At 35.4% G+C, this 15304-nt stretch overlaps 2 protein-coding genes across 2 annotated transcripts; both read right to left on the bottom strand.

Annotated features, from left to right (window-relative positions):
* Positions 1-1991: 1991 nt before the first annotated feature.
* On the bottom strand, positions 1992-5475 carry LOC136820097 (major facilitator superfamily domain-containing protein 6-like). Its single transcript, XM_067076335.1, has 3 exons — positions 4171-5475; positions 3344-3490; positions 1992-2959 (listed from the first exon to the last, which is right to left on the bottom strand). Exons 1-3 carry the CDS (start codon positions 5228-5230, stop codon positions 2046-2048), a joined length of 2121 nt encoding a protein of 706 aa, XP_066932436.1. The 5' UTR covers positions 5231-5475; the 3' UTR covers positions 1992-2045.
* A 1011-nt stretch (positions 5476-6486) lies between these two features.
* Positions 6487-15077, bottom strand: LOC136820102 (uncharacterized). The gene is made up of 5 exons (XM_067076341.1): positions 14938-15077; positions 10512-14069; positions 9268-10294; positions 8645-9061; positions 6487-8340 (listed from the first exon to the last, which is right to left on the bottom strand). Exons 2-5 carry the CDS (start codon positions 14037-14039, stop codon positions 6920-6922), a joined length of 6393 nt encoding a protein of 2130 aa, XP_066932442.1. The 5' UTR covers positions 14040-14069; positions 14938-15077; the 3' UTR covers positions 6487-6919.
* Between the last annotated feature and the right edge of the window lie 227 nt (positions 15078-15304).

Raw genomic sequence — 15304 nt, 5'->3', positions numbered from 1 at the left:
AATATACATTACAGCGTAAAACTTAACAATTGGAATGAACACCTGAATAGAATACAGATTACTTGATGAATATATTTGAACAAGATCGACCTTTCTACGAATCCTGGTAGTACCTTATCCTTGGAAGTTTTCGAAAATCGTAAATTTTTTTTAAGATTTTTTTTTTGATTTATGACAGTTAAAATTTCTTGCACCTAGATGCACCCAAAATATTTGTTATCGCACAAGACTTTTATATTGATACCTTATTGGAGAAAGATACCGTGGTAAAAGTTGTTCGGGGGTAAAGTTTGGCAATTCTTATACAGTCTCGCTGTGATGGTCAAAAAGATTTAGCTCACTTTCTTGAAAATTCTGGAAATCTCTCCGGTTTCTTTCAATAATAAGGTACACGTTTTTTTTTATAAGAACGTCAAAAATTTTCGAAGCCTTCGGATGTTCTTAGTTTTTTGGATTTGAAGCCTAAAAATGTTCTTAAAATGTTCTTATTTTCAGCATTTTTTGAGCATTTTGATGTAATTTCTTAAGAAATTGCATGTTTTTAAGTCTCCAAAGCCTTAGTATGTTCTTAGAATGTTCTTAAATTTCTGGACCTCGAAGCCTTATGTTCTTATATACTTTAATGGGATAAATTTTCGCGGGGATTAAATTTCGCGGTTGAGCTCATCCGCGAAATTTTAAGATTTCGCGGGGATTAATTTTCGCGGATGAGGGATTTCCTGATTTTTCGCGGGGATTTAATTTCGCGGATTGGGGTACAAATTGAAATTTTTGAAAAGGGTCAAAACATTGAAATAATATTTTTCCAGGAAAATTAAGATTTTTTTTTTCAAGTAATAAGAGAGTGTTTTGAAATAGGGCGAGGAGATATGTATTACAACTATCAAAAGTTGAATTTGAACTTCCATGGTGCGAAGCTAAATTTTCACAGCCTATTTGGGAAAAAATCTTCCATATCCTTTTAAATGTTTAATTTCAAGCCAGTTGGATTACCCTCTTGCATTGAAAAGATTTTAACAATAAGCAATCACTTTAGATAAAAAATTTTCCAATACCTCTTCCAAGTTTGTAAATTTGTGAAGAAAATTTTGAGGAAAACGATTTTTTGCTAACAAGCATATTGAGGATTTGACCTTTCCCGCCCGAGGGTTGCCTCATGTAGAAAAAAAAAAAAAGCGATAAAATTGAAATTTCGCGGATTGCAAAAAAATTCAAATTTTTCGCAGAAACTAATTTTCGCGGATGGGCCTTTTTCAAATTTCCAATGGGACTTATTTTCGCGGATGACACCCAAATCCGCGAAATCCGCGAAAATTAATCCCCGCGAAAATTTATCCCATTAAAGTAGTTTGTTCTTATAAAAAAAATGTGTAATGTCATTTGTAAGTAAAAGATATACATGTTAAACAACCCTCATTCGAATATTTTTCTTAACCCTATACGCTTGGTTGATGACATCAACTTCCACCTGCGAATTTATAGAGGTCTTCAATTCAGTCTAATCATACGTTAGATATATGACGTCGAAAAATCAATATGTTGAATTTTTCGAAATAGTCAGTTATCTATCAAAACTCTACATTGGCCTGTATTTCATTTCAGCTTTTTCTGGTTGACAAACTTGCTACAATTTTTTGAAGATGATCATCCTGAGTAATTTAAATTTTCTGGTAAATAATGGTTTTAGAATACACTCTCTTTTTTTCTATAAGAACAATGAGGTTCAAAATCGCCAAAGGGGAAAAGGATTGGGTACATACCAATTGAATACCCTTTAAAATCTACAAAAAAAGAGGTACCCCCTATATCCTGATAGATAAAACGGTAAGGGCTAAAACTTTTTTTGGTGGGTCTAAGCTACCTATGAATATGGTTTTAAGGGGGTATCCAGTGGTATCCTAAAATTCCTCAATCTCACCCTATAGATGAAAAACGGAATAAGAACACATCGTGGCTAAAAGAGTCAAAAAAATAAGAACAGCCGAGCCTAATTTAAATATTTACTGGTTCTTATAAAAAAGACTATATCGTTGTAATATTTACAATCATCTATTACTTTCATCCGATGTCGCACGCTGAGACATGGAAGTCAAAATATAAGTTCCAGCTGGTATATTCTCAACATAGGTATAATTCCCAAGAAGTTCCATCAATTTACTTCTATACTTCAGTAATAATAAATATACCAAATTAACGCTACTCAATATAGCATAGATTGTAAAAGTAATATTGGATCCTATATAAGTGACTAATACGCCACCTAAAATACCACCGCCCCCGTGCCCTAAACCCCAATAGATAGCATGTAAGAGAGCCTGGAGTGTTACTGGTGCACCAGGTATTAGTCCAATATAACAGACAGCTGAAGTCCATATCGCTGCTGAGGAAACTCCTTGTAAAATCTCAATCGGTAATGATAGTAACGGTTCACGGATACACGAATATGCAATTAATCTCAAAATATTCGAAGTCAAACCAATATACAATACGTAATCATATCCAATTTTCAATAACAGGTAGCCCGAAACAAAGTACATTATAACTTCTGATAAACATTGAACAGCTGTTAGCATACTAAAAAGCGTTTGCGTCGCACCAAGATCGTGTAAATGCCAAAATAAGAAAGTGTGTACAAAGCCTAATGAAGCTCCTGAACAAAGTAAGGTTATAACAAAACTAACATGTTGGCAGTCACAGAATAGGTATATGGCTTCACCCAATGATTGGCTGTATGGTTGGTCTTGCTCTACTAAACTAAACTTGAAAAATAAAGCACATATGAATGCTAAGCCCATCATTACGGCGTATACGTAGAAAGATAAGATGTAATCTACGTGGTTTCCTTTACGGCAATCGATACGTTGAATATAGCTGACAACCAGGCCCACAATGAAAGCGCCAAGACCCCAGCCTAAAGCTCCCCACACACGCTGAAATCCATAGTTGTACATCTGATCATCTAAAAAAAAGGTAAATCAAAATTGATTGCCATGAGTACTAAAAGAAAATTTCTGAAAGGAGTTTAGTCAATAGGCATGAACTTTTCAGACACTAAAAGAAAGTTTTTTAAAGGAGTTGAGCTAAAAGGCATGAACTTTTCAGGCACTAGAGGAAAATTCCTTAAAGGAGTTGACCTAAACAAGGCAATAGTTTCCAGGCCTCCAAATTTCGCTTTGAAGGTAGACAATAGACAATATAGATAAAAAAGTGAAATGAAGAACAGAAACTCTTGGACTCGAAGTATCTATTTCCGTCAATTTTCCTTGATTCCCGCGTAACATCTGCTAGAGACTATAGAAACCTTAAACCAAGTCTTTAGAATTGACTCAGTTTGTTTACTTACTCAGATTTTCCAGTGTTGCTGTATCAGCCAATGTGGCGGTGGGTGACGCTAAAGTTGTTCCTAACACTGTTATAATGATTAACACAATGAAGATATTATGTGCGTTGTTTTTGGATACTTCTTTTTGTTCTACGCTCTCGTCAGATTCTATAAAAAAACGATACAAAATATTTCAGCTGGATTATTTTTTACTGTAAGGAGTGAGAAGGAGCTTAAAGGGACATAACAGTACTTGTGAAATTTGTAAACAAACTGTATGCAGCGGATAAAAATCAAAACAAATGTCACATGTCAAAAATAAAAAATCAAACCAAATATGGCTAATTTTGATTTTTCAATTGTTTTACAAGTTTGTTTTGGACACGTGATTTTAATTGTTCTTTTTAATGACATGTGGTTTCGCGCAATGTTTACATTTTACTCCTTTTATGTCCCTTTAAAAGTCCTGTTAAGTTCCGCAAAAATAATGTTAATGTAGTTTTTTACAGTTTTAAACCCTACAAGAATTGGATTTTGTCCATTGAGCTTCAAACAATACTTGCCAGCGATTACTAATTAAGAACACGCTTTTGATTTGTTGTATTTTATTGTATTTATTTTCAAGACACCGATAACACTTTAGCGGCATACAAAAAGGTACGGCGATGGGAATATCTGAAACTTGGAAATGGAAATGGAAATGGAAAAGTCACAAAATAAAATCTCTGTCCTCTATACTCTAAAAGTCAACCTGTAGCAAGAGGAGAGGACTTTTTTTCCAGAGCGCACTTATCTATTGAAGGCTTTCCAAATGGTCTTTTTGAATTTCGAATTGACAATTCACTTACCTAAAGGCCATGGATAATCACCATCAGTGTTCAACGTATCAAATTCTTCTTCAATTTCATCAGCTGCTAATAAACGTTGTGCTTCTGATATCTTCTGACTGGTAGTCCGAAGAGGCTGATTTATCGTTTTATTGCCATCAGTCGAAAGCTGAGTATTGATTCCTGTTACTAAGTGGTCGCTTCTACGTTGCCTAGAGTGAGGTTGAACTATAAAATGTTGTGTTTTTTCTAGAACTCTATCAATTTTGCGACCTTTCATATTTTGTTTGATTTTAGAATCTGGTTCTAGTTTATCATCTTGTAGAAATGTATCAATCTTATGAGTTTTCGTATATTGGTTGATTTTGGAATCTGTTCCTGGTCTATTATCACTTGAATGAGGGTACACCATATACTGTGTTTTTGTAATATTCGTTTTGCGTCTTTTAGTAGCCGCTTCTACGTACGTTTGCGTCAGATTTGATAGACTCTGGTCTGTAATTTTAGCCGGTGGTGGCAATCGAACCATTGTATCGTTCTGTGCACAGGCTATGGAAGGTGGTATACGGACTAAAGATATACTATAATTTGTACCCAACCAAGATGCAATAGACATCAATAAGATGATTTTCTTCACATTACATGTGTCTGCAATAGCACCCCATAAAGGGGCGGTTGCCATTTGAATAAACGGGCGTACGCCAATGAGGAAACCAACTTGTTGGGCGGATAAGAATAATTGTTTGTAAAAGACTGCTAAGTATGGAAAAAGAGAACCAACAGCCCCATAAAACATAAAATAAAACATTTTATAAACAATCAGGTGTTTGTGTGTCCAATCTAAACATCGATTTTTGAATCCGTTTTTCTTTTCATTATCATCATCTGATTGGCTATCTCCATTCCCATCTATTGGTTCATTTTGCTCATGTATTTGATATTGTTCTTCAGTTAAATTTCGTTTAATGTAGTCTGGTTGTTGGAAACGTTGTGATATGTTGAGATTGGTAACGTTTGGTGATAACAAAGTTGGTGATAACGTACTCGCTGAACCAGACGAGAAAAATGTGTTTGATGCCATTAAAATATGATTCTTTCATGAATTTTTAGTTAGTTTCCATATCTTCATTTGTGAACAAATCACCAGAGAAAGTGATCGATACCAAAGATGCAAAGATAGAGCTTTCATTAATCATATATACTTCTACATGACAGTTTTCCATATGAAACATGCTAAAAAATGACAACAATTTAAATGTACTCTAAGGTATGTATCAGGTAGTGGAATGCAATGCAATGGCTGGAAAATTTGAAGGCTCTACCACGTGGTAAAGATATTTTTTTGAAATTTAATGACCCCCTAAAAATCATGTCATCAAATTTTTTGGCCTTGGAATTTTTCCTGATAAAACGCAAAACGCAAATTACGCAAAAACTGTGGCTTTTAAACAGTTATGAAACAGTACCCTAAAATGATTTTAAGAAATAAAAAGTTTGTCACGGACGGTTTGAAGGGCCATCAGCAACGGACTATAAAATTGTCAAACTACATGATTAGCAGGCCACTTGTCAGGTACTGCAGCAAGTTTTAATAACCAATACAATAGAAATACAATACTACATCCCTGTGTCCCCGGTGGGAACCACCCTGGAATTTCAGTCCCACTCGGAATTTGACTTTTATTTTATCGCCATTCGAGATCCAATGTTTAATAATTGCACTCCGAAACCATACCCACTGGATTTTTTAACCTTGGAACAATAAGATTTCTATCCCCATTGAGATTTCAATAGGAATTTCCATCCCCACTGAGGAAAAAGTTCCACCGGGGCTACGAGACAGGGGTGTAATACTATTCCATAATATCAACAATAAAAACAAACAGACAAAGTAGTTGAATATTACAACCAATCAAATGTAATCAACATTAATTAAACAGCAATTTAGGTAATTAAAATATCTTGTTGCAAGTATATTCATGTTTTGATTTTTATCTTTGTATTCAATAAAAACAAAAACAATACAATAATGAGAATTTTAATTGTCTTGCTCTATGAATCACATTGAGCATGTTTTTGTGTTTCTCTATTGTTTTCTAAACTTCATTGTTTCTTTTGTTCGATTTCATTGAGAATTTCAAGAAGAATTTTTATAAAAATTTGAGAATTAATTTTGAAAACAACCATTCGTATCTATAAGAACAATAAAATCTTGAAAATAAAATATTTTTCTAGCCTTTTATACCTTGTTCTTACAAAAAGAGGAGTATGGAAAGGCTTCAATGTGGTAGAGCCTAAGTTAAGCTTCATCATTTTAAGATAAAAACAAAGATTTCTCAGGTTTTCAAAACCAACACTTTTATGGGATTAATAAAAAATTTTAAATAGTTTTTTGTAGATATTACAAAATTATAAAAAAACTATATATCGAAACAAAAATATCAAATTTATTTACATTACATACAAAAATATTCTATTGTAAAAAATATTGCCCAAATTTTCCTTGAAAATCTTCTGCATTTAAGAAAATTAATTCTGAAAATATTGTTCAAAATCAGTCACCATTTTTAAATCATTCATATATATGAGTAGAAAATATCTCAGGTAAAACAAACTTAACACGTCTAGTAATGCTTTCCACATGTTTTAGAGCTTGTTGTATTTTTGGCGGATATCCTTTTTGGCTCTTAAATAATTTATTCTTATAAAAAAATTTGTTCTGAAATCAATAACTCAACCAACAAAAGATAAATAAAGGATGCTATAATTTTCATTTGTTTGTGTTGGGGAGATAAGGTTTCAAGCATTCAAAGACTCCTTGAGCCATTTTAGTGTACCCTTGTGGTGTCATATGAAGATGATCGTCCCATAAAATATTCTCCATAACTGGAGTTAACGAATGTCTTGGAACGATCTTGGCTAAATCGCAAAGTACAGTTCTACCGTTACTTCCATACGCAAAATCTCTTAAAGATTCGTTTATCTTTTCTCGCATTTTAAATAATGGTCGATAATCAGGCCATGCTTCTATTGAGTTCTCCGGCACTGTCAGCAACATGGTATGTGCGTTATATTGGTACGCTATCTGGTGTAAACGTTCAATATCTTTAGTGATACGTGGTTGCCAGATTGTTTCTAATTGGTTTAAAAATTCATCATCATCTCCAAAGTTTTTCACATGTAAAATATCATTCGTTCCTCCTAAAATGATTATCCAATCATATTGCATAGTTGCGTTTCCAAGAACCAATGGTAAACGATGTGTCATTTGTTTATGTGCCATTTCCCCAACAATTCCTTTAGCTTCAGTGTAAATGTTAAGTTGTGAATGATATCGAAGTATATTACCAAGAGGTGAACAATAAGGATAGAAGCTTTTACCATGTTTGTTATACCCTGCTGTTAAACTATCCCCAAAGCACAAGATACGAATTTGTCTTGGATCATGTAGATTCACTAAATGTGGAATCGGAGGTTGGAGATGAACTGTTTTTGGTGTCGTTGTGGTTGTAGTTGGTGCTGGTGTTTTTGGTTTGGGTGGTGGCGACGGTGGTAGTGTTGGTGGTGGAGTGGGCGATGGTGTTGCTGGTTTCACGTGTACTACTTTGTTTGGTGGGTCCTCAACCAATTTCTCTTTTTTGGTTACTTTGCCAAGTCCTAGAGCTTTTAAGCCACTTAGAATGAGATCGATCTGTGAAGTATCTTCCTTCTTTGGAGGAGATCGTGCTGTTGTTGGAGTTGTCGTCAATGCTGTGGTTGTTGTAGCTATCGTTGGAATAAAATCTCTTTTCTGTTTTGTTTCGATTGGCGTATTTGCTTCTTTGACGGTTCGTACCACTTCTGGTAGAATTGCTTTAATGACTTCAGCAACATTGTTGGATGAGGAATCTACAGGTTGCTTGGTCGTTGGTGGTAATAAGGGTATTGTTTCAAAAGGAGAAGGTGTTGCCTCCATAGTCAACGGTAACGTTTCTCTTCCCTCCTGCAAATCAACATCCTCCTCGTTGGCATCTGAGAATCTTTGAAAGCCTCCATTCCCTTCCCTGTTTTCACCTCTGCCATTATCCTTAACAATGTAATTGACACCATTATAAGTGATTTGATTTGGAGTATTCGTTGGTTCTTCTCTATGGTCTTTCATAATGTATGTAACACCATTAAACTCCATCTCGTGTGGTGGTTGAGATTCACCTTTATGAAGTAACAAAATGCGAACTTTAATTTTGCTAATGATCAAAGTAAATAAAGCACCAAGATGTCTAGAAATCATATTATTTATTACCCCTTCTCACAAACCCGGTAGAATTTTACAGGTCAGAAGCATAAAGTTTTTCAGCTAGGATTGGCTTACTTGATTATTTTCAGTTGGGGGGAAAAATTGGAGGATAATTCTACACCGGGGACGATATTTTGACCAATTTTTCCAGTGGGAAAGGATCCCGTTGGAGCTGTGAAAGTGCATTAGGTCCAAAAAAAGATTTTGAAAGAGATTTACCTTGTTGCTCATCATTGACACCTCTGTCAATAACCTTTTGCTGGTTTGGTGCCCCATAATCCATTCCTTGATCATTCATCAAGTCATCAGAATCTTGCTGGCTATCGTCGGTTAGTCTAGTATCCATCATCTGTGATCGATATCTGTCCACATCTCCCCTTCTTTGCAAACCTCCATTTCCTGGACCATATTGTTGTCTGTTTCTTTTGTATATTGGGCTATTTACTGGTGTATGAATCTGTGATGTTTCCAGATTGCTCTTTTGTGATTCTTCGCCATCTTCTGATTCCTCATTTTCACCTTGGTCTTCCTCCTCTTGCTCTTCATCTTCATTATTTGTCTCATCCTGATCATTGGTTGTCTCCGGTGTTTCTTCCATTTTCCTATTATGTGAATTGTATGGAATAGTACTTCGGTCTAAGATTTAGAAGAAAAGAACGAAAGAGGCCTTAGCACCACCTGTCAGCTTAGTTTTTATACCTAAGCCTGAATACCTTAATATCGAGTTATTGATTGGCAAAAATGAGCTACTTTAAATGCTTGGATAGGCTTGAGACAATTGCAGTAAGGTGCTCGGAAAGAAGAATAAATATAGAATCGGGTATTGTATTGAAATATCTAACCTGATCTATGGCCAGATCTTCTTGTTTCTTGAAGAACATCACCAATATCTGCATTCTCACCATCATTGTCATCATCACCATCACCTTGATCGTCAAGAGATTGCTCTTCTCGTTGATGTCTCATAAAATCCTCTTCGTGCTCGCCATCGTCGTCATTGTCGTGTAATGGTGTCCGTGTCGCTTTCGAACGTCGCTCATTGTCTTCTGTTTCATCATCAAAGTCGTCGTCATGTCGGATTTTAAATCTCCGTCTTTTACTGCTTCGTCGTGGAGTTTCATTATCCTCACTATCCTCGTTTCTATCTTTATAATGTCTTCTTCTTATAGAAGTACTATCATCGTCATCATCGTCGCTATCGGAATCGTCAATGGAGTTGTCATGGTGATGTTTACGTTTGTTGTGTCTTTTGCCGTTATCTTCGTCGGCATCAGTATCGTCATCGGAGTCGTCTGTTTCATCTGATTGGTGTTTCTTTTCAGTGTGATGTTGATGGTGATGGTGTACATCGGATCTCCTAACTTCATTTGATGAATCGTCATCTTCATTATCATTGGAATGTTTATTTTGGTGTTTATGATGTCTCTTATAATGACTTTCATTGTCATCAGTTTTATCGGAATCGTCACTGTCCTCATCAGAATCGCCATTTTCATTATGTTTGCGACGGTTTCTTTTCTTCTCCCTGTCATCATCCCCATCATAAAAATCATCTTTTTCATCAATATTCATCCTCCGCGATCCTTTCCTAATATTCCCATTATCTTTCTCACTCATCAAATCATCTGAATCAGCACTTTCATCACCATCATCTGACTTTTTCAATCCATTCATTTTCTTTACCAGTTTGACCTCAGTTTTAGCTTGTTTCTTTATCTCTTTCTTCATATCACTAACCATGTTCATCAAATCTTTCATCTGTTTGCCACCGTTGCCACCGTTCTTCTGTTTTACTTTCTTTTCTTTGTTGTTTGCTTCTGCCATTACGTCAACTGTCATTGGACCATTGTCATTGTCTTCTTCGGTATCCTAAAATGAGAAATGATCGAGTCTGGATAATTTTCAACAACATAACAACTAACTAAGCCTAAAACTGCTATATCTTTTAATCGGAGTTTTTATTGAAAAAAGGTATCTACAAATAAAGCCCACAATGAATACGGCTGCCATTAAGGTATTGATTTCTTAAAACTCGGATCAAAGATTCTGATTGGTCGAGACTGATCAACTCTTTTTGAATTTTTACCTCTTGAGTATCATCATCAGTTGATCCGCTTTCTTCATCGTTTCCATTTTCATCGTCATCATTGTCCTCATCATTGTCTCCACCACCAAGCATTGCCAAGTCATTCTGATCCCTCTTCTCTTCCATCTGTTTCTTCATCACACGATCAGCCATTGCACCATTATAACCATCATTCTTACACCCAAACACTGCATATATCTTTTTACCATTTTCCCAACCAACTGGTTTGACAGCTAACCGACCTGTTGAAATTCTATAAGTGATATCTTCACAAGTCATTTTTAATTTTCGTTTCTTTCTTTTTCTAGTACAAGCTCTAACATTGTATTTGATTTTATCATCGATCTTATCAGGTCCTTCCACAATCTGTACCAACGTTCCTGCACTAAACGCCTTGATTTGGACACATGTTTTCAGTTTGTAAGTTTTAACTTCTGTTTTTTTTTTCTTTTTCTTCTTCGTCGGAATAACTTTCCTCTTTTTAGCAGTTTTATCAATTTTCGATTTCTCAAAAGCAACAAATTCACTCATTAGATCTGGAGTAGGACTTGGTTGTGCTGCTTGTATCTTTTGCTGCTCGCTTAACATCAGAGACATGAGGTTCTTGCCAGCATCATCTGGTTTCTGAACACCTATCTTCTGTTGCTGTTTTAAAGTAGCTGCTACATCATCTTTAGTATCAGCTGCTTCAGACTTCTTACCATCCTTCTTTTTATCCTTAACAGAATCTTTAGTATCTCCAACATCGTCGTCAACTGCAGCTTCATCATGGTGTAGAATATTAATCATTTTTTCCACATCCTCCAAATCTTTCGTCCCTGATGACATCTTTGAAAACTTTTTTCGAATATCTTTCAAATCGTCAGTTAGAGATGATTTCAATTTTGAAACAGTCAATCTAAGGTCATCGTCAGATTCATCCGATTCTTTGTGATCCATAGGTTCTAAATGTCGATGATGTGGTCTGTCATTGTCACCAATACCATCATCATAAAGTCCATCATCTTTGGCAGCATGTTTTTTCATATCTTTATCAAAAGGCATAATTTCATCATCGTCCATCTCTTTAAAATCATTTCCACGTGTATGTCTTGTTGGGAATAATTTCTCATGTCGATGACTTAGTCGATGATGTTTTTCACTTTTTTCTTCCTCTTCTGGTTCACTTTCATCTTCATTGCCGTCATCACTGCTATCGTCCATTTGTCTTTCTTTACCGATAACAGCATCTGATTTAACGGTTCGATCCATATTCTCAAGAGGATCGTGAGACAGAATACTTGGTGACATATATTGCTCAACATTCTCTGCTATGACTAAAGGTGTTCTTTGTTGTGGCTCTGGCTGAGGTGGATTTTCTGGAGGTGGTGGAATGGTTGTTTGTGGTGGAGGTGGAGGTGGCGGTGGTGGTGGTGGTGGTGGCGTTGTGGGTTGAAGTGTCGTGGTTGTTGTAGTTGTTGTGGTGGTGGTCGTTTTCAAGTCTTGATCGTTTTCATTTTCTCCATGTGAACTTCTTCTCAATCCATCGCCAGGATCCTCCACATCTTGATCTCGATCTTTGAACGGATCAAAACTCCTCAAATCAGGGTCATCCTCTTTTCGTTGTCCTTCATAATTGGATGCATCTGCCTGGGAAAGAGGAGCTTGTTGCTGGTATCGTCTATAAGGATCTGCCGAATCTTCAAACGATCTACCATAAGGTGGCTCGAATCTATTTTGATCATAGTAAGGTTGTTGATAATTACTCCCATATCCCCATTGATTTGTTGGTACTGGTGATTCTGGTTGTCGATTATCCATAAACATATTCTGATCATCAAAACCCCCATTTGGTTGGTCACCATATCTAGGATTCTGCTGTTCAAATCCTTGTGTGGGACCCATTGATGGTTGTTGCTCGACTCCGGCAGCTTGTGGTGAATTCTTGATGTCAGTACTATCACCGAGGTCAATACTACCAGCGTTGAAATTAGATTTAGATTGAGGTGAAAGATTCCCAATATTCAATGACGATAAAACACTTTTGGCAGCTTCTAAAAAGGGGTTGATTTTTGTTGTAGTTGATGTTAATTGAGCTATTGCTGGCTTTTGAGTTGTTCCTGGTGTCAACAGCTCTGGTGTTGGTTGTATCTTCTTGATTGTTGTGGTAGCTATTTGTGGAGTTGGTGAAGCAGGAGTTGGTGGAATCAAGACGCGGATCTGTGGTATCCCAGGGATTTTTTGTCTCTTATCATTTTCAGATGTCTTTATTGTATTTGCATTCTGTTCCTCAATGTTAAGATTACTGTTCAAATTGTTGTTATTGATAAGTTGGGAATGATGTGTTTGTTGTTCTAAAGTCTTTTGTTCTTCTTTTTGTGCTTGTATATCCTTTGTTTTCTGTAAAGTCGCGTTTGATATTTGTATGAAAAAATCTTTTAACCTGTCACTAAAATTCTGATATTCAGAACTAGAGTTTGTTAGATTATCTGTCAAAGTCAATGTTTTGTTAAAGTTTGTGATATTAGTTCTTTTCGAATCATGCAAATGTTTGTCGTGGTTGTAGATACTTGGGTGGTGATGTTTTTTATGTAATTCAAATGTTTTGAAAGCGAAAAGTGCTGAAACACCAACCAAAACGATTATTAAAACGTAAAACACAATTGAAAACAATGATTGACAACATAGAACGTTGTTAATAAGATTCTTTCCTTTTCTTTGTGCTTCTTCTTCAAATGTTTCATCCTTCCTTTTCGATCTGTTTAAGTTTTCATCCAAATTCGTATCAATATCAATCGATTGGAATTTATTGAAAATCGGTTTTATGGATCCTTCTGCTTTGGGGCTTTCTCCAGTAGGGCTGCTAGCATCAGCTAACTGTTTGTTCCCAGATTTTAATTTTCCTTGATCAATTTCTGCATTATAAATATTGAAATTGATCGTTGTTTTTGTTTCATTCGGTTTAATATTAGTCCTTTCAAAATTCTGGTCTGCACTTTTATGGTGTTCTTCTTTTGGACTTGGAAGATTTTTCGCATGTTCTTCTTTTGGACTGTGAATTGGTCCCGAACTAAACGTTGGAGATTTTTCTTTTGGAGGTGATTGTAGTCTGCCATTATGTTCAAGATTTTTAAAATCCCCATTTTTCGAATTCTTATCAATTTTGTCAATATTTGGATCAACTGGTGAAATAATTTTCGGTTCCAGTTTTACTGTATCATTGTCTTTGTTTTTATTCTTATTCGCCAGTAATGTTTTATTCAAAAGTTCCTGTTTCTTTTTAAGCACAACTCGCTTACGTTCCAAGAATCCTAAATCAACTTCTTTAATATGAAAGGTGGATCGGTCTTCAAAAGTCTGCAGGAACCGCTCACGTTCGTTTTTCCCGACTTTCTTTTTCCGACGAATGTTCGGGTAGATTTTTGTCGGAATGAGCGACGGTCGTTTTCGTGGAGAACTTCCATTGTCGGTGCTTTGACTCAGGTTAGGTTTATTGATAGGCAGGTGACTATCAGTGGTGGTATTGATGGATGATGAGTGATTGGACATGAACGAACCATTACATCAAACATAAACTACCTATGGTGAGATAATCGAATAAGTTTTGAGTAATAGTGAATAAAATTTCAGCAAAGGTGTTTTATTTCTTTCAAAGATCACAGCAGCCTTATAATCCGTACAACTGCGGTATCACCAACGTCTCACAGCCCCGGTGAAACTTTTTCCCACAATGGGGATAAAAATGTCCATCGAAATCCCAATGGGGATAGAAATATTATTATTCTCAGCTCAAAAAATCCTTTGGGAATGGCTTTGGAGTGCAATTTTTTCCATTAAATTCTAAATGGGTATAAAAACAAAGTCAATTTTCCAGTGTAGCTGAAATTGAAGGATATATTTGGCGTTCCTTGGCGTTTGAGTAACGAATTCTTTGCATACTCTAAAACACCCGATTCCTTAGGAAAACGGACAAAAGTTCGCACAAAATGGTGAAAATATGAACATGTTAACAACAATTTAGGCTTGAAACTCAAAAACTTAAGATCACCCGAAGGCTTCAAAAATTTTGGATGTTCTTCTTAAAAAATATGTATGCTATTGGACTGAGGTCGAATCAATTTTTTTCAGTAGAGAAGGAGTCTTGTCGTTCCTGTCTTTAGATTGTATGTATACTTGTATACTTATAAATTAAGTGATACCATTATTGAAAACAAATGTTGAAACAGTGCTCGATACACTGGGTAGAGCTTTGATACATATATTTTCATTTGTTAAAATTTAAAATCCATATATTACTGTCAGTTTCACGCCTTGTGCGATAGTATATCTGATGATCGCACAAGGCGTGAAACTGACAGTAATATATGGATTTTAAATTTTAACAAATGAAGATATATGTAAATTAAGTGATAAAAATATGTTTAATTGAATTAAAAAACCGACTTACATGAAAAACTACTACATGCTACAATGACTCAATCTACACGAACAATTATGACAATAGCCCAATCGTCATCATTTGAACAAGAATCATTACAAGTTGAAAATTACAAACATAGAATTTACAGTTAAAATGCTTGACCGTTCGTAAAAACACTAAAATGCTTGTAACTCATTTTCAGCATATAATTGTTTACAAAGCTTCTTTCAAATAATTTTTTGAATCAGCTTTGAAGAAGGACGCTAAGTATTTTTTCATCAAAATGAAGAACAACCTCTCATATAGAATGTTTGCTTCTTATTCAAAAATCTTTCAAACTTTGATTTTCCTTCAAAATCACTTTCGTTTTCAAATTGAAAGGCGCTATCAACAA

The sequence above is a fragment of the Clytia hemisphaerica genome, unplaced genomic scaffold, assembly GCF_902728285.1.
Source record: "Clytia hemisphaerica strain Z4C2 unplaced genomic scaffold, Clytia hemisphaerica genome assembly, whole genome shotgun sequence".
NCBI classification, from domain to species: Eukaryota; Metazoa; Cnidaria; class Hydrozoa; order Leptothecata; family Clytiidae; genus Clytia; species Clytia hemisphaerica.
The sequence above is the reverse complement of the archived record's forward strand: the minus strand, read 5'-3'. Positions and strand labels throughout refer to the sequence as shown.

Excerpts from the sequence above, each read along its gene's own strand:
- LOC136820097 (XM_067076335.1), bottom strand. The coding sequence starts at position 5,230 with ATGGCATCAAACACATTTTTCTCGTCTGGTTCAGCGAGTACGTTATCA. Across the intron at positions 3,491-4,170 it reads TGATTATCCATGGCCTTTAG|AATCTGACGAGAGCGTAGAA; the intron begins GTAAGTGAATTG and ends GTTTTTTTATAG. Across the intron at positions 2,960-3,343 it reads AGCAACACTGGAAAATCTGA|ATGATCAGATGTACAACTAT; the intron begins GTAAGTAAACAA and ends CCTTTTTTTTAG.
- LOC136820102 (XM_067076341.1), bottom strand. The coding sequence starts at position 14,039 with ATGTCCAATCACTCATCATCCATCAATACCACCACTGATAGTCACCTG. Across the intron at positions 9,062-9,267 it reads AAGATCTGGCCATAGATCAG|ACCGAAGTACTATTCCATAC; the intron begins GTTAGATATTTC and ends TCTAAATCTTAG. Across the intron at positions 8,341-8,644 it reads TGTCAATGATGAGCAACAAG|GTGAATCTCAACCACCACAC; the intron begins GTAAATCTCTTT and ends TACTTCATAAAG.